The sequence below is a fragment of the Scardinius erythrophthalmus genome (assembly GCF_964197995.2).
Source record: "Scardinius erythrophthalmus genome assembly, chromosome: 8".
Taxonomy (NCBI): Eukaryota; Metazoa; Chordata; class Actinopteri; order Cypriniformes; family Leuciscidae; genus Scardinius; species Scardinius erythrophthalmus.
Genome location: NC_138228.1, coordinates 13,736,520 through 13,756,034, shown reverse-complemented (window position 1 = coordinate 13,756,034; position 19,515 = coordinate 13,736,520). Strand labels below are relative to the sequence as shown.

At 38.3% G+C, this 19,515-nt stretch overlaps 1 protein-coding gene across 1 annotated transcript in view; it reads left to right on the top strand.

Annotated features, from left to right (window-relative positions):
* Nucleotides 1-1,245: 1,245 nt before the first annotated feature.
* Nucleotides 1,246-19,515, top strand: part of cdh13 (cadherin 13, H-cadherin (heart)) — a 347,744-nt gene continuing 329,474 nt past the window's right edge. Inside the window, exon 1 of the mRNA XM_081372855.1 lies at nucleotides 1,246-1,427. Coding sequence (XP_081228981.1) covers nucleotides 1,383-1,427 — 45 coding nt within the window. The 5' untranslated portion in view covers nucleotides 1,246-1,382. The remainder of the gene's footprint in view (nucleotides 1,428-19,515) is intronic.

The window sequence follows — 19,515 nt, the reverse complement described above, 5'->3', positions numbered from 1 at the left end:
TATTTTAGCTATTTATTATGTTCAGACTTCTCAGACTTACCATGTGACATTTTGGAATTTTGGAGACACTGCGAATCAAATATTCAGTTCAGATTACCTGTGGTCATTTTTGGACAGTGTGTCAGACAACTGAGATTTTAATAGACATTCTTTCTTTTCTGATCTCCACCAGTAAAAAAAAACAAAAAAACCTCTCGGCATGACAAGTGACTAAAATACAGTGTTTCTGTCGGATATGGACCATAGTCAAAAGAATATTCTCACCATGGAAAAAAAATAAAAAAATCATCTTTTATAAAAAAGTTTCGGGTAGAACTTTAGGTCAGAGAGAGTTTTGCTGACAAAATCCAAAAGAGAATAAGAGGTTAGCTGCTGTGTCGCTGTCATTCAAGTTAGTCAGTGTGCTGTGCAGTCAAATCCAGACACATAGATGCCAATTTAACCCTCATGGTTGTAACAAATCAAACTCTACTTTGTAGATGCGGTTGTAAAAGTTTAGTGAATATGTTGTTTTAAAGAAAATTACGTAACATGTCCAGCACAATTTCAAATCATCCTCAAAATTTGAAGTTTTAAAAATTTTACATTAGGCTGATCCAGCACAGTAATTTGAATTAGCCTAACTGTCAATCATTTTATATCACTATTTCATAAGTTCCGGAGAGAACCTATCTATCTATCTATCTATCTATCTATCTATCTATCTATCTATCTATCTATCTATCTATCTATCTATCTATCTATCTATCTATCTATCTATCTATCTATCTATCTATCTATCTATCTATCTATCTATCTATCTATCTATCTATCTATCTATCTATCTATCTATCTATCTATCTATCTATCTATCTATCTATCTATCTATCTAGTATATACAATATATATATATATATATATATATATATATATATATATATATAGGCTATTACACCTTAAAAGCACAGCAAGCCCTCTGGAACTATGGATGTCTGATTATTCTATAGTCTAATACTATTTCTATTAAATGAGCGAATGTGCAATATATCACCCTATATTAAAACTACTATCCATTATCTTTCAAAACAGAAAGTTTGAAATCAGTTAAAAATCAAACTGAAATAAAAAAAAAATCAAAGAAATGCAATGCAAAGGTGCTGAGACTATTACTTTAACATAAATGCTAGCATGTCAGGTTCATGTAAGCGTCAACGAAGAACCCCCCCCCCCCCCTATAAATCTATTGGTGGTGGACTCCAATGCTCTGCTCACGAGGCTGCAGTTCTATTTGGGAAGTTGGCAGCTCGAGGCAGAGGGGCTTTACTCTCGCGACTCTGGAATTATGAACAGCGCTGGTCCGACCAGTATCTTGTTTTGAACATTATTCCCACTGATCTGAGACCATGGAGTTCGGAACCCGCATTTTCATCGCATTCCTCGTTTGCCAGGTAGGCGCGAGAGGTTTCATTCCGTTACGAGCTGCTTCTCATTTTTTTTTTTTTTTTTTTTTTGTTTGCATTAATTTAGTGTAGTTAAAATTGTGAAATTATTTTGTGAGCGCATTGCACGTATTTACAACTCGTTGAACAGAAGGAGTTGCACTGAGATAGCTGAATGCCACGACAAAAAGAATAGAGATCAGTGTAATGAAACATGTTATTCTTTATTTCTAATAATTTATCACAGTGGCGATGTCTCTAGTGCATAGAACGTTGACATCAGACGTTTAGTCAAGTCCGTTCGCGTGATTAAGTCTAATGCACTGGGATCAGATGGGTGCAAATCACGAGCAAACTCAGTCTCAGATCGCATCTATATTCCGCTCAGCTCTGAAGTTGAGCGCTCCTTTGGCTTCCTTCATCAGGAGACATTCACACGACGGGCTGACTCACGGAGCCCTTCTCCATTCACAAAATACAGCAAAGTCAGTAAATAAACGATTCAAGACTAAACAGTCTCTATCTAGTCATTTGAGATCAGCAAAACTAACAAACCATTAAATAAACTATTAACGATAAGATTCCTTTTAGCTACTTCTGAGAGAATGCAAACCAAATAAACAAGATAAAAGAATGGCAATCAAACAAATATAACAAGCGATTAACCAGCAAAGTGCGAGATACAGAAAATAAGTGATTGACTGCGTCCCGCTTTAATCGAAGAGTTTAAATGAAATAATCGACATTGATAAACGAACTAAACCGACTATTAAAATAACCGCGCGTTCACTTCAGACAGCTGGAATCAAATAATGGAGCCTGTACAGAAGTAAATCGATTCAGTTTAAGGTGGTAGCTGTGTTTTGAAACATTAAGCTGGTTTCTAGTTTGTCTAAGATGGTCATTTGCTGGATAAAGCTGGTTGACCATCTTGGAAATGCAACAAAACTACAGCTACAAGTGGTCAAGCTGTTTATAGGGACATTTGTATCTTGCTAATGACCTGCTTGCACCAACTAACCAGCTTAGATTAAACCAGCTACCATCTTTAGCTACCATCTCTCTCCTTTTGGTTCCAGTCGGTCATTTTTTCCATTTCTCTGTCCTAAATCAAAGCGATTTAGAACCGCTGTTACAATAGGTCACCCGAGGCTGTTAATACTAAGAGACAGTCAATATTGTCTGTCTTGTTCTTTACATGTGCATTACAGTAGTCAGCATAGCCAGTTGGGGGTGAAGGAGACATTGATATGGCCTCTTGCATTTAAAATGCTGATGGCTCATTTGTAAGCTACTGCTCAACAGTTAATTCCTTGTATGGGATAATGAACAACAGGTGTCCTGGTTGTTGGTGTTTTCCCCTCTCACAGATTAAATGCCTTAATTTTCACAGAGAATTATTATAATGCTCAAACTCTGTCAGCTCATAGTCCTTAAATGTGACTGCTGTGGCCATAACATGCATTTGATAGATGTGTTCTGTGTTAGATAAAAGTTATTATGGATTACTTATTAGTACATAAGGCAGTTTATAACTTTGCATGCACTCAGCATGTGGTACATGCATTGTTTAAAGAAGATTAAAGAAGATTAAAGAAGACACTTTATTCTTGAGAACTTCAAGAAAGCTATCATTGTTCTCTTATTATTAATACTTATTAGGCATTAGTCACATTTCAGCTCTTCTTAGATGCTTCACTGGGCTGTTACTTTTATAGCTGTGAATCATCTCAATGCTCTGAATCCTCAGGGAGTCTATAGAGATTATAACACGTTCTTTTTAACAATTAATTGTTAGCAAGAGGTTGTCTTTGTTTACCTCCCCTATGTGATAAACCACTCTAAATAGATTATAGCTTCATACAATGCTCTCTACATAGTCGTCTCGCCCTCACCGTCTACTTGGCCAGCGGTGTAATATCCATTTTTTCCCTCTCTAGCTCCGTGTGTGATCAAGTGAGAAGGATCTTATTTATAGTCGCGCAGGTAGGGCGCCAACTTTCCCTTGCGTATCGGAGCCTGTGAATTTCCCCTTCTATAAATCCCTGTTTCCAAAATGAAACGTTAAGCAGTCGCGAGCCGCTGCAATGATTCAGAATAAGCGTGGGATACCCGTAAGGTGCAGACATTTATCTTTTGCTCTCTCTCCCCCATTGCTTTTGTGTTTTATTTTATTTACTTATCTATTTACCCAGTTTCCCCCCAGCATGGTGTTAGAAAATGGGAAAAAGAAAGAGAGAAATGGAAGGGAAAATCATTTCCCTCACTTGCTGTAAGATCCCTAAGTGGCGAGGATTCTTCGGGAAAGAACATGCTGTCCAATATCTCAGGTAATAGATAAGTCAGTAAGGCCATTTAAAGTTCCGAGAGGATGTTGTTCCCTCCAGGATGCACATATTGGCTTTAAATCTTGTATAGGCCACACTTAACACTTTTGAATTGCTATTTGCATCCCTTTTCCCCTTGACAACCTTGTGCTGTGACACGGATGGTGCGCGTTTGATGACTTCGCTGACACTTAAGTGTTACTCCGGTGATTCATCAGTCTTAATGAGAGAAAGAGGCGCTGCTTTAGGCTGGTGTCATTTCTATTTATTGCAAGGGTAACAGGTGCACATTGCTTCAGCCAGGGCATAATGCACAAACAGACACACACAATCACACTTTCCCTTTAGTCGCAAAGCCTAAAGGCAGTCATGCAGAAGGGCTAGCTTCAGCTGTGTCCACTCTGGGTGTCTAGGGTGCTCATCATCAGCTACAGAGTGCAAGTGTCTATATATATAGCATCCGTCCTCAGCAAATGGCGAGGTGAGGTGTAGAAACCTTGTTGCTTGAGATTTTCACCCCATACTTGCGATTGCATTTCCGATTAACGATGAATTCAAAATGCAAAGCACCTTAAGTATTTAAGAGGTTTCCATTTACTCTGTTTAGATCCTTTACATTAGCATTACTCTAAATGCTTTAGGTTGCAGTTCCATTGGTTTTGTGGTTTTCTCACCAAGGAGGTCAATAAATTTGGCAGGAATGGTCAGGAATGCCGTTACAGCACCTTTGATTCAATAAAATGCTCTCTGTTCCAGCAAAAAACTAAATATTTTTGATCTAGATCTATTGGTAAGCAGTAACAATTTGCCTTTCTTCAGTAGAGGTTGCAATAATTATTAGTAGTTATTGTCAACTAAAGCTAAAACTAAGTTAATGAAAATATTTTTTAATTAAGCTAAAATAAAATGAAAATATATTAAAAATATAAAAAATCGAAATGTTGCCTTGATAACTAACTGAAATAAGTTTGTTGAAGTATTAAAAAAAACTAAAACTGAAATTAAAATAAAGCTAAAAAAACCCTAATAAACAAACCATACAACAAAAATCATTCAAATTTAACCAAAATTAAACCTAAATATATATAAAATAAAAGCTTTTTCAAAATATTAATGAATACTATAATAGTATTTAAATAATACTAATATAACACCATGATGCAACAATAACAATTCTGGTCACTATGCTGGTGTTATGGCCGATAACCAATATATAGCAATATTAAAATCTTTACAGCTTTGTCTAAATAAATGAAAAACAAAATACTAAAAACTAAAATAAATAATTTTAAATGTTAAAAATGAACTTCTGTGTCAAAACATTATAATGTAAAGCATGAAAAATTGGATATTTGAGAAAAAAAAAAGGAGAAATGTGTTTTTCTTTGGCTTGGAAAATGGTAAAGTTGCTGCATTCACCTGCAGGGACTAACTGCCAATACTAACTTGAACCTGGTCCTCGCATTGACCTTAGGTGACCTTGTACTGAAGCACAGAGAGAATTTGGGAGGTCTGGTTTTTATTTAACCTTGCAAAGGGACTGTACTGTGACTTGTACTTTAATCTTTGAAATGCGCCATTAGGAGGAAGCTTGTGTTACCGGAGTGAGAAATCTTGATTAATTTGCACACTAGCTATTGAGCACAATACGCTAAATGAAGGTCTGGTAATGATGGAGATAATGAGAGCACCCAGTCATTAGCACTGCAGTGGATCTGAATGGATCGCTCCCTGTGTCGACCCTCCTTTGTACTCGCTACTCATCCTCTACCAAGGTCGTTGCTTTTGCTGCATAGGTTAGGTTTGATTTTTGTCTTAATTGCGCAACTCCTTCATGGCAGATATGTTGGGTTATAGCTGATGGTGAAGAATGTGTGATTACAGAACGCTCCTGGTGCAGATGTTGCACTTGTATACAGTCTCAGAGGTCAAGACCCACTGACCTACAGCATCTCTCTTGGCTCCCAGAGTGGGAGCACAGTGTATATAGGAGATTTATTGTTAAAGCACAAATTTGTGTTTGGCTTAGTGCATTGTGGAGTAGGCGCTATGTCAAAAGGCTTGGGTAATGTGAAAGAGATATCAAAGCAGAAAGATTTGTTCAAAGACAGGTCAATAATTATTTGTTTGTAGAGACTTACTTCACTAACTACTTAGGCTGTAAATGCTTTGAAGATATTCATAAATACACAGATAAATACGCACAATCATTCTGAACCAATTTCTTTCATCTCTTTCTACATGGGATTGTGGTTTAGATAGTGTTAACAGACTTTCCTTTTCCTCTTCCTTTCCCTTTTCCCCCTTCCTGTCCTTTCTTCTTTGTTTGAGCATTTACCACCTCTCTGGCCATTTTGTAGCATTTCAAACTGTTTTTGCATCTCTGGAATCAAATATGTTACATGCCACATGCCAGGTTTGATATCAGTGATACCAGATGTCCATCAAATGTCATTGGTTCTTGTGCATCTCATGGTCAAATGTCATCTTTCGCTGCCATTTTTCCTTTGATAGCTACGGCGGAGGGCGACTTTTTAGTAACCATCAATCAAATCGATTACAATTTACTGAGAAGTAATTTAATACATGTAGTTTGGTTTATTTTATGTTGATTTAGGTATTGTTTCTATTTATTGTATCATGATTTTAGTGCTTGACCACACCTTTCCCTGTGGCATAAAGTGTCCAGGATAAGTTTCACTTTTTGTGTTTTGTGTCAAAAGAATGAAAGCAATAGATTTGTAACTGCATGAGGGTGAGTAAATGATGAAAGAATTTAAATTTTTGGCTGAACTATCCCTTTTTGAGATGTAAGCAAAGGTGAAGATAAAAGACAGTGTGTCCCAGAGCTGCTTGCTCATTTTAACCAAGACTGTATCAGCAATTCCAACTCATTATATGAATGCAACTGATTTGTAGACAGTGACAGTCTGTGGAAAACGAAAGCTCATTTGTGTTCTAGTTTGCTCCATTTTTTAGTGCAAGAGTTGCATTAGAATCCCCACATTGTCAGTCCTCTCATTTCACCAGGTTCTATCCATCCCAAGTGCCCTTCTTTTCCTCTTTCTCAGTCTATCTTCTCTCTGTTTGCATAGATCATCCCACCATCAGACAGATAATTGTGAGGAGAGCCTCAAAAGCCTGGATCTTCTAATCCACTTTTCAAACAGCGTGTGGCATGCCAGGCCTGCAAAGTGTCCCTGGACCGCCTCTTCCCTCAGAGAGAAGTGGAAATTTGATATAATATTCCTGTATTTGCATATTGATTCATAGGCAATTACTGATGGAAACTTTTCTTTCAGACTATCTAAAACCACCCAGACGGCCTAGTCTGCATTAGCCAATCCCAATATAATTGCAGTGGCTTGTGCTGTAAACACGGACAGCTCTATCTGTGACACTGGATCTCACTAGTTGGAAGAAGTAATTGATTGGATGGTATCCATGTGGCGTTTGTCTAACTCTGTGTGTTTGTTGTGCACGGTGACCTGTGGAGCCGGAGGCAATATGAGGATTTGTATCAGAGACATGCACACGTACAGAGATTTCACAGCGAGAACAGCCGAATGTCACGGTAAACATGATACGTGTTTATCTCTAGATGCTTATGCTGCACAATTTCTTGTATATTAAAGGGGAACCAGAGAATACTAATGGTAGGAATAATGGCAGTGTAACAGAGGTGTTCTCCAGTGTGTGTGTGCGTATTTTTTGAGAGAGATGCATGTTGTTGGGTATGATTGATGACAGGAACAGAGATAAATGGAAGACAGATATCTGATTTGTGATAAGCAGACAGGATGTGCCCTGCAGCCCTGACCACCGCTGTTCTGATCTTTCTGTCTTTCATATTTCATGCACATAATCATAAATGTGGATCTCATAGTTGAGTAAAAATCTGAAATTTTTTGTTGAAAATATGAAACGTCATGAAAATTCAGCCTTAGAAGTCATGGATATTTCCATAGTAAATATTTTTTTCTTCTAGTTATGCTCTGAAAATGTGGGAAATTGACATGAGCAACTTTTTCCTCTACGTTAATAAGTTGTTATTTTTGGTTTGGATATTTTGTTTTCCAGTGTTGCTTTAGCTTTAGCTGGTTGCTGTTGTGCTCGCTTGAACTGTAAAACCCTCTCAGAAAGGTTGTCCTCAAATTCATTGACTTTAAAGCACCACCACTCTGGCCATTTGTTGCACTTTTCAATGTTTTTGCACCCCATCACCATTTTTTTATACGGCTTGTCAAGTTAAAAAATAATCTAACTTTTAAAATCATGAGAGACCCCTTCTCTCCTTTCCATTCAATTGTAATCCATCTAGCTAAATGTTTCTAAAGTAAAACTGCAATTGGGCAGTCTAATTATTCAGTTTTTCTTTAAGAACGATTAATCAACTATTCATTTAGGCACTGACTAGTCGTTAGGCCGACTGAGTTGTCGATTTTGAAAATATGCCGTTTTACACATCCCCAGAAACCCTTAAAATTCTATTTAATAAAAGTCATCCCCATCTAAAATGATAGATTGCTTTTCCTCCTCACATAATCTAATTGGACGGCAATATTGAGCGCTTTGATCTGCTTCATCTTGGCACATTGCTGTTTTTTTGCTTTGATTACAGAAGATCAAATCAGCCAACTAAACCCTACCTTGACTGTAATCCTTTATTTTCCTCTTTTGCATTGATCTCTTCCCTATATGGCTTTCACATGCCTGCAGGAGAGCCTGAACCTCAGCTGGGCTGTGACTAACACCTTTCCTCCCTTCTCTAGAGCCATGTCTCAGGCAGGACTTAGGTAACTGGCAGAGATGTGAAGGGACATCAGGTTCCACAGGACTCACTCTCCCTCTCTTTTCCTAAGTGTTGCTCACTCTGTTTTCTTTAATTTGCCATGATTCACAGCAGATCTCCCCAGCTAAGTGGCACATCTGAGAGAGATGTGGCAAATCAATTTCTGCCTTGCAATCTCCCCTCCCAACCCCCACTCTCAACACCCGCAGTTCTCACTCCCGCCTTATAGATGGCGATATAGTGCCAGCAATTCTGAAGGGACACTGCCTGCTACACAAAAAACAACAACAGGTGAGCATGAGCACCTCTGAGTGAGTTTGTTTGCCAAAGTTCTAAAGTAGATTAAACAACGTATTTGTTTAGAAGAAGATCAACAAGTGTTCAGCGCTGCTGACTTGATGGCCTTTGTTAGAGTTAATTTAAGATAGACCTTTGGGTTTATTGTATTTGATTGATCTGTTGAGTAAGAAGAATGTGCTTTTCTTCAAGGCTGGCTCTTCTTCTGAGGGCTAAAGTTCAACTGCCTCGCTGTAAATGCAATCAATGCCTCATTCTTGAGTTCTTTTTTCTTCATGATGGAATGGAATAGTGTGTGTGCGAGAACAACAACTTCCTAGAGCAAATTTAGTTGCCTCTTTAGCGGTATTCGTTCAGCATGGCAGGTCAAGTGTACTGTATTTAGATCCACATTTTCCACAAATTATTATTCTTCACGCCTCTTAAATTCCCCCTGTAGTCAATAATTATATCTCTTAAAATTTATCTTTGATGACCAAAATTACATATTTAAAAGTTTTTTGTTTGAAAAAAATATTCATGCCTTAAAATAGCTTGAATGTAACTCTACAACCTTGCCTCAGTAGTATATGCGGATTTATGAATGCAAATTAGCCTCACACAAGGTAGTTTGTGACGTCAGAAACACCAGCGATTTCAAACACCGTTTTTGAGACTGTCTTTGGTTCACTGCAGTTTTAAGGAGAAAATACTCAGCAATTGTGTTGACTTATGAATTTGTACATGGTTTGTCTTAAAGGGATGGTTCGGAGTAAAATCAACCTAGGGTCCTTTGCACCATGACCTCGAGCCAAACACTCAGAAGCTTTTTTTTTCCCTTGGTCGAACATTAAAGTTAGAGCTTATTTAGAGATATCAGTCGAATGGCTTAGTGCAGGCGCTAATGGATCCAAGGATCCAAAACGAGGCATTGGAAAGTTTGTAAGTACATCAGGAGTTTATTTAAATAACACTTGCCTGATGGCTCATGCTACCGCTAACCTGGACGTCGAGGTCACTTCCGTGATTTGGGAAAAGCCTGTAAAAGTCCTGACAGAAAGCGATGCATAAGGATGTAATGTAATGACGAATTATAATTTTTTCCGATGTGTTGACAACTTAGTGTTAACTAATAATTGTTATAAACTGGTACTACCACCAACATTTTAGTGCATTCCTGAAACTGGCAGTCGTTACACTACATCCTTATGCATCGCTTTCTGCCAGGACTTTTACGTGCTTTTCCCAAATCACGGAAGTGACCTCGACGTCCGGGTTAGCGGTAGCATGAGCCATCAGGCAAGTGTTATTTATTTAAACTCCTGATGTACTTACAAACTTTCCAATGCCTTGTTTTATGAGCACAGAACCTATTTATACTACTGTAGAAGTTTGGTACCATTCTGGGCATTATTAGTGGGGTAATTTACGAGATACAACCTTGGATCCATTAGCGCATGCACTAAGTCATTCGGCTGATATCTCAAAATAAGCTCTAACTTTAATGATGTTCGACCAAGGGAAAAAAAGCTTCTGGGGGGGTGTTTGGCTCGAGGTCATGGTGCAAAGGACCCTAGGTTGATTTTTACTTCGAACCATTCCTTTAAAGCATATCAAAACACCATAAACAACGTTAAAAGCTTGATTTTCACCACAGGGTGACTTCGTCTTACATTTAGCTTACTGTTCAATCACATGTTGAAAACAAAGCCATAACCATGAATATTGAGGTGGACCAATTTTTTTATTTAATGAATGAAATGGAGGATTTAAAGCGATATAAAGAAAGAAGAACATTAAAACTTATTGTAAACTTGTATGCCTAATATGCAGAAAACGGCTCTATATGTTACGTGTAAATGATAGCCTATATTTTCTAAAATGGCTTAATTTGACGCAGTTTGCATGATTGGATATTTCTGTATGTCGTTTTACACTTTACATCGTATTTTACCTTGGACTCTTCCACAGTTAAAACTGAAGTGTTGCGCTGGAATTCATGTTTGGTCACTGTAAACAATAAAGCCCGACGACTTTGATTTGATTGGCCGCCTCAATCATTTTGACTTTGATAAGCCTAAAAATGTAACTTTATCCTACAATTTGGTTATGGCCCTGGTTGTATAGAATTCAAAAGTGCGTACACCTGTGCATTACATGCAAATGCATGTTGAGTTTATTGATGTATGCAAATACATTAGCAGCGAAAAAGGAAAATAAATGTTTCAGGGACATAATTGGAGGGAATGAAACACCATACACTGCTAAGCTCCTCTCTCATAAAGACCCAACCTCCTTTGAAGCATTTCTAAGAAAAGAAGACAAATCCTCTATCCCGAGAAACCTTTTCTGCTCCACTATAAAAACTGGCATGATGCTGATGTGGCATGGAGTGATTGTTGATTAGCGTATCAGAAATCTCAGTGTTTAAGCGGCTTTGCGGAACTATTTTTGGGAAAGGCTTCTGTTGTTGTGGATGGTTGAAAGGGACACCGTTTTGAATGTGTATTTCTGTAGTTGGGTGTCAGGCGAATTGGCCCTCATCCTCTTAACCTGTCACCCACATGCACACGCAGCATGGTGCGGTTCTCTCGTATACTTCTTCTTTCTCTGTGCATCTGTCTCTTTCTGTCTTCAGTTGAGTCACAGAAAGTCCCTAGAGGCACAGATTAGTTTCTGTGAAGGCTTAATAAGAACTTTTGAATGGGTTGACAGCACTGTGAAGACCTCATTAGACCTTGAAATAAAGTAGAATGGATGTACTTTACTAAAAGTATTAAAGGAAGGACTCTGCACACTTCAGAAACTTTTTTTCCCGACGGGTAAACAAGTAACAAGAACAAAGAATCCTTTGTATTCTCTTGATGAATCAGACATCACTACTGAAGTGCGAATTAATATTGTCTGAACTTCACACAGATTTAGAGCAGAAAGCAAATGTTCCTTTTAAAAGGAAGCTTTTTATTGTTATTTTCATTGTGAAAAATATACACAGACTTTTCAAAGCTGGGTTAACATTTGCTTCAAGATTGGACTTGGATTGGATGTCAATTTTTAACGTTATATGTAATTCCTTGTGCATTTCGATTTTAGCTAATGAAAACTATAATATTATGCTGTTTGTGAAGTGCTTAAATGTTCATATGATATTTTGGACTAATGATCAATGTTAAGTTGTATTTCACCAGGAATATACATACCTGGACAATTGCTTTTTAATAGCCCATTAAAAATACTCTTCTAAAATTCCTACACTAGATAACGTACATGGTATATAGTGTACAGGGTATAACTTATGAAAGCAGTATGAGCCATATTGTGTTGTGGAAAAAAAAATCTTTCAATCATTGTTTTTGTTCTGACTGTTGATTGGGTGAGTTCTCAAATGGACAGGACTTTGCATCAAATGGATAATACTGTTTGATGATATTAAGTTTAGTGTAATGTTCATAATCTTATTCTGTTCATATTGATACACTGTAAAAATTATTTATTCGAAGTTCAGTTTTTCCTTCAAAATTTCACATTTAATTCAATGTTACTTGCAGTTTCTTTGTAATTATTTGTGAAATCTACTAGAAATTTGAGTGAAACAACATTTTTTGTGTATTTGTAGATATTATTAAAGTACCATACTTTGCTTCGTATATATTTTCAGATATTTACATATTTGTATTTCATCAGTTAGTTTGAGAAGATTTTAGAGTGATTATTACACACACACACACACACACACACACACACACACACACACACACACACACACACACACACACACACACACACACACACACACACACACACACACCATTCCTAAAAACACATATTAAACGCATACATTTACAGTGTAGAATATTTGTTTTTGTGATTTACCTCACTCTGTTTCCCTTTAAACCCAGAGGCACAAGTAATTATCTGGTTTGAGCAAGCCCATCTGCAAAGTTTGGATTGTGTAGGTGGGTTTCCTGAAAATATGTATTGCTTTAGATTTGGTTTTCATTAGAATTTCATGTCCTGTCTGTCATATCCTGCACGCTTTGCTGGGTGCAATTTTACGCTCCTTTGGACCCACATGGACAGGCTGATCCCCACCTCTCATTTTGCCAGCTATCGTACTGTCCAAGCGTCACACGAGCTAGACTGTTAGCAGCATCTCTCCATCTTGCCACGGCGATACAGATGGCACATGTCACGGCCTCTGTCAACTTTTAAGACTCACAAAATACACAAACCATCAATCTATGCAAGCTTCCAAGATTGTTTATTCTTCTGCGCTTCGACTGAATCAATGGGAGATAATTTGGCGTGTCATCGTGCTAATAGAATACGAGACGGACAGCACTGCGCGCCAGGGAACAAAATATCATCCTCACCCAATCCTCATTGAAATGCCACAGGGTCCTGTTTGCTTAACAAGGCAAATACGATCTGATTGTCAGACAGAGTGAAAGTTAACCTTCACAGGACATCTTCAAACAATGAACTCGGTAACTAATTTATAGCCTTGCGCGTACGGATGTGTGAATTCTTGTGCTGCCAGCAATTAAACTTTGCCAGGTTCTCTGCTGTAACCGTAATGCTCACTACATTTTTCCACATTTGATCGACGGAGCGTACACATCGGCCGTATGCTTGCACGAACACAAGCTTCTGTCATCTCAATTTTGCATTAATCTCTTCCAATTAAACCCTGTTTTGCATTCTCTTGCATTTCAGAGACCGTACCAATCTGCAGATTTTTGCATTAGTGACAGACATTACCCTCTGAGCCATCATACCCTACTGACATCCATTCGCCACGTGATAGTGAAGGAAGAATAACAGACACTCTTTCTAATTCTGAATCTGCTCACTGAACATTTAGTCCTGTACCAAATAAAGTGTCTGGGGGCGACACAGCTGTTGTACCACCTACCGAATGGCTCTGGTGGTGGGGTGTGTTGGCTGTAGGGCTGATGGGCACGTGGTGATTGTGTCCTGAAGTGCCCAAATAATGACACAGCTGTCGCCGTATGCCATTATTAAAAATTGAGATTGTGCCAGTGGCGTTTCCAGCCGTCAGCGTACGCCCTGTTGTTAGTGACCCTCACCTCCCTCTTGAGTTTTACAGGCAGTGCCTGCATGTGGGAGAACGTGGGCATGTGTCTGTGGGACTTGCATTTGCTGGCTGTGTATTTTTGGTATCACTTAATGAATTTGGATTAAGCTGGGCAACTGCAGATGCACTTTTATTTGTAGTTAGAAAGCAGTAATAATGAGAGGCACATTGTATGTCAGGGCTGTTATTATAAGTATTTATCTTTGAGATGTGAGGAGATGACATTTAAAAATTATGGAAGTTAAAGGCAAAGTGTGTAATTGCTGCACCACTAGTGGCACCAAAATGATCTTTAATATACATGAGGACCTGTACTTCAGTCCAATAGAATTTCAGAATGGGCTGGGCTATCTGGTGCGACTCATTTCTGCACTGTGAATTTCGGTATTTCAATGCAAAATATATATTTTTTAATAGTTTTAATTTTAGTTTTAGTTGACAAAAACAACACTCAGAATGTGCCAGAATTCTTTAATTGGGTTATGTGATAAATGTGTGTTTAGAAAAGCATTTTTCCCAGTTGCTTTGGACTTGGGCTACAGACCAAGTTGCTGCTCGTGGCATCCATAGTCTCCTAATTGCAGAGGAGACATTTTGGAGCCATTTTAGCCCACATGGCTTAATGCAGCAGAAACAATGGCCATTAAACATGTCCAGGGTGAGAGATTCTCTAGATGTCTCTGGGTGTTATTTTTAGGCATGTGTGAACGGTGTCTGCTACTGCTCCTACTCCATGGCCATTAATCCCTCGCTCCTGTGCCTGACAGAATGAAGAAAGTAGCTTTATTTTCTTAATGACCTGTTTACTCAGCCGTGTTTACGTGTAGCTGAGAGGTCACAATCCTGTGTGTTGCATTAAATGCCTCCTGGATTCCACTTCGCAATCCCAAGAAACTGAGCCACAGCATCATTACTCATTTTTGCGGTATTTCTCTCTTACTTGAATATGTTTTTCCTGTCCAGACTCCAGAGTTGCTCCTCAATATTTAGAGCTGGTGCAGAAAAAGACATTTAGAACAAAGATGTAGGTAAAAACATAGGTAATCCTTTTATTAGAAAGTATTGTGTTGAAATGGCGTATTATATTTAATATTATATTATACATTGCATTGTATTTAAAATAAAAATATTAATGTTAAATTAAATGCCTGGTACTCCAAGGTACTTGAAATAATTCAATGGTATTACATAGTACAGGGGTTTTCAATGTCAAAGACAGTGGGCCTCCCTTTTGCATTCGCTTACTGGATCCTTGGACTGAAAACATTCCATGAGTTTACGGTTTAAAATGATCTGACCGAAAACAGAGGAGCGGAAACATAACGATGACTCTTGTCCAAAAACCTACTTCTTATAAATTAATTAAATTTTACCACTCTGTGCACCTCGCTTGACATGTTCTGGCACCACCCGCCTGGGTACATATACAAAAAAAGTACTTTGATATTACTTTGAAGTTTTGTAAGTGAAAATATACTGAAGGAGAAATAAAGGGATAGAGAAAAAAAGGTAGAGGTTATACAGGGGAGTATTTCTCCTGTACGACCGCCTGCAGGTGATGGGCGGAAGGCTTGATTGGGAGAAGGTGAATTGTGACTCTAAAATGGGTCATGACAGGCACATCTTTCAGCCACAAATTTACTTACCATCTTACCTATGCAGGGCGGAAGACAATCCAGTGGAACCAATTAATATTTATATGGCAGTCAATGGGATGTTTGATTAGTGGGGCATGCTGGACTTTCTGTTTGGAACTGTTTGGAAGTGAGCTAGAAGGGAAAAGAAATAACCTGACCGCTCATTCATTTTCCTTTTTTTTTTTTTTCTGAATTTGGAGAAAGGTCATTTATACATGCTGCCTGGAGGCGAAAATACAACTGACAGCGATGAAATAAATCTATGTGCAACTCTTTACCTGTGCACAAAAAGCAGCAATTGGGGATATTTTGACTTCTGACTGGAACCTTGTCATACAAAAAAATCGCTTAAATAGACCAGTAATGGCTGTGGGGTCAAAAAAAGAAAGAAAAATAAGCTTTAACCGTACACTTTTTAGCCCGATTTCCATTTTTCCACCTTGCATTAATTTTCTGTACACCTCTTCCTCTAAGTAATTTACTTTGCTATCTACTTCATTGTAAGTTAGCAGAGAGATTAGGATAATTCCTTAACATATTTTATAGCACAGGTGTTTCTGGGAAGAAATCCAAAGCCCAAACGAGACGCACAGCCTTCTCATCATTATGCGAGCCTCCACATTGATTATTTTTATTCACCTTTAGCCATGATTTCCACCCATATCTGACCCATCACTTCTAATGTTGATTACACATTCAAAGCATTTCGATCACACATAAGTGATGAGGAAATGATGCTGATGCTGTTTCAGATTCCAGAGCCCATTGCATTTGTTTTCAAAGCGAGAGCTACATTTAGTCAATAATGCCTTTTCCTCCGGCTTGCTGTTGATTTTTAGGGTTTTATGGTTGACCAACAAGACAAAGATAAAGGATGGATTTATTTTCAGAGGATATGCTGGTCTGCTAAATCTATCGTTTTAACCCTACATCAGGGTTCGGCAACAGTCCGAATTCATCCATCAAAACTGTCCAACAAGACCTTGTCAAGTCAACGTTCAACATTCTTGACAAACTTTTCTTGTATAGTTACTGAATTTCTTTGAATTTCAGTTAATTCTATAACCTTTGTACATTCAGATTCGAAATTGCAGTTCCGGATCTTGTTTGCTACATCGTTTCAAATTGAATTCAAATTCAGGAACTGTTTTGGAATTTAAAAAGCAATCTGAATTTAATTCCAAATGGTACACAACTCTGCCTAGTATCGATTTTGGACCATTTCTGATATGTATTCCTCAGCCAAATAGAATGTCATATAAAATCTTTCAGACAACGCTAGTGATAATTTCAGTTTCAGTTTACACCAAATCTTGATACTTAAAATTATTAAAGGCACACTGTGTAATTTTTCGCCACTTGAAGTCGTTTATTCACAATAAAGGCATAGATTGATGACGCCTTGATTTCGCGGAATCATAGGAGTTGTGGTCTTCACCTCTACAGCCGGTGGAGAATACAACCGGACTCGTGCAGAAATCATATCCATGGATGACCGGTAATGCATTAAAGATTTATTAATGTTAAGAAAGCTGTTGGAGCAGAACGAGGCAGCTGGAGTGATTGCTAATGAGAGACAAGTGTGACACACAGCTCGAGAGCAGTGGAGCTTTTATTATGTCTCACACCGCTTCTGCTTCTTCCGATCATGCGTATGTGGGGTAACGCAGCGCTGTTTTATCATATTAGATACATTTGAGTGTGTTGAAAGTTGTTATAATGATACTCTGGGCCCTATTTTAACGATCTGAAATGCAAGTGTCAAAGCGCAAAGCGCAAGTAACTTTGTGGGCGGGTCTTGGCGCTGTTGCTATTTTCCCGGCGGGATAAATGACTCTATCTAAAATCTAAAATGGGTTGGTCTGAAGAGCTTCATTATTCATAGGTGTGGTTGTGGTAGGTGTTCTAAAGCGGATTCCTATCATAACGGCGGATTTGCCAGGCGCGCGCTAGGAGCGGTTCACAGCCAAGGAGAGCAACGCTCTCGTCAGGGACGTTGGGGATGGAGAAACCCACCCAAATTAACTTCGGTTAAAAAGGCGTATGATAATTTGGGTAAATGTGTAAGCTAGATGTATGCTTTTATAATAAATTATCTATCTATCTATCTATCTATCTATCTATCTATCTATCTATCTATCTATCTATCTATCTATCTATCTATCTATCTATCTATCTATCTATCTATCTATCTATCTATCTATCTATCTATCTATCTATCTATCTATCTATCTATCTATCTATCTATCTATCTATCTATCTATCGTAATAATGTATGATTTGCAAAAATGAAAACTGCTGCTTCTGTGTAGATGAGAGAATCAAAGTGCGCGTTGTGCACACGCTACATTGATTATGGCCAAGCATGCACCCTTAAAATAGCATATGAATAACATGCGCAAGGCGCCACTGACTTTAAACTATTTTTTCCTGGTTAGTGGCGCAATTGTTTTCTAAACCTGCAAAATAGCATGAAGGAACGTTTGCGCCGGAACACGCCTCCTTTTTTGCGCTGAACCGCCCAGGGAGCGTAAGTTCATTCCCTAGTTTAGCGACGTGCTTCTGTGGAGGGAAAAGCGCGCTTTGCGCGGGTGCAAAATAGGAATGATACATGCGTCGGTGTACAAAGTCAATTGCGCTGGGTGCAAGATAGGGCCCTCTGTGTGTTTGCTTGGCAGCTACTAAATGAGACACTTGTTGCACAGTGCACACTAGATCAATATTAGGCATGGTAAATATGGTACTCGCGGTAAATCAAGAAAACGAGTTAAAAAAAGACTGTGTTGAGCTGTATAACAATGATTAGTTTTCTTTCGATGAGTGTATCCAAACAGTTGCTCACCTGTCTAATAAAAAACATAATATATTAAAGCGTCTTTGGTGTTTCCATTGTTTCCACGGAAATTGAGGGTAACGCGGGTATGATGTCATTGATAGGCGACGCACGGACCTGGTTAAAACTTATTTCTCTTGATTTAAACATTCTTAGAAACATTTGGGATAATGTAAGTACACAAATCAGCAATATATACAACATTGTTATAGCGGTTTTTGGATATTTTAATCCAAAAATCTTACATATTGTGCCTTTAATATAATGGGCTTCATTTCTTGTGCTATTTCTAATCTCACAGGTGACACAGTCACTGTACCTAATGCATTTTTAGCAGAGTCAGTGGAAATGTGATGCATTGAATAAAATCACACAAGTGATGCATAACTGAGATGGATTAGCTGGTAATCCAATGGTGTGTTTTTCTGCAGAGTTTCGGAATGTAAATGCACTGATTGAGACAGCACCTCTCACTCTGTCATCTTTTTAAAACACTTTTGAAAAGGGAGATTAAGAAAAAAAAAATGTAGCTGCAGTTTGATGTTCCGCTCTCGTTATTGTTTTCTGCTGTGGTTTTTATCGCAACAACAGGAGCACAGGGCTAATAGTCAGCCCCGCCACGGGGAATAACAAATCACACTCGTGTTTGAGTTGGTGTGTGGCTGCATAAAGACTTAGTATTTTAGCAGTTCCGGTGCTGTTAGAAGGGCCTTCATGCTTTAAAGATGCAGCAGTCTGGGCTGAGAGAGAGAGAGAGAGAGAGAGAGAGAGAGATAGAGAGAGATGTTCACTTGATGGGTTATTGGATGAAAGGCAAAGATTTTCCAGAGTAATTTGAGCTTTGATGTTAAAGTTTATGGAAACTACGTGGACATATTTAAGAGATTTAGGCAATTACTGTGGTTGGTAGTACAATAAATCAAGACATAAGCATAATTAGAATGGGAACGCCACTTTTAAGATTGACCGTATTTTCATTTTCGGTCAAAATGCATTTTGAATGGGAGTGCTAGGGGCACTACAGTGATAGCATCAAAATCGTTATTTTTAAAACACTAAAAAGGCTCGACACAACATTAAACTGCTTGAAGTATCACCAGGGGCTCTACACATGAACTCGAGCATTGACAACAT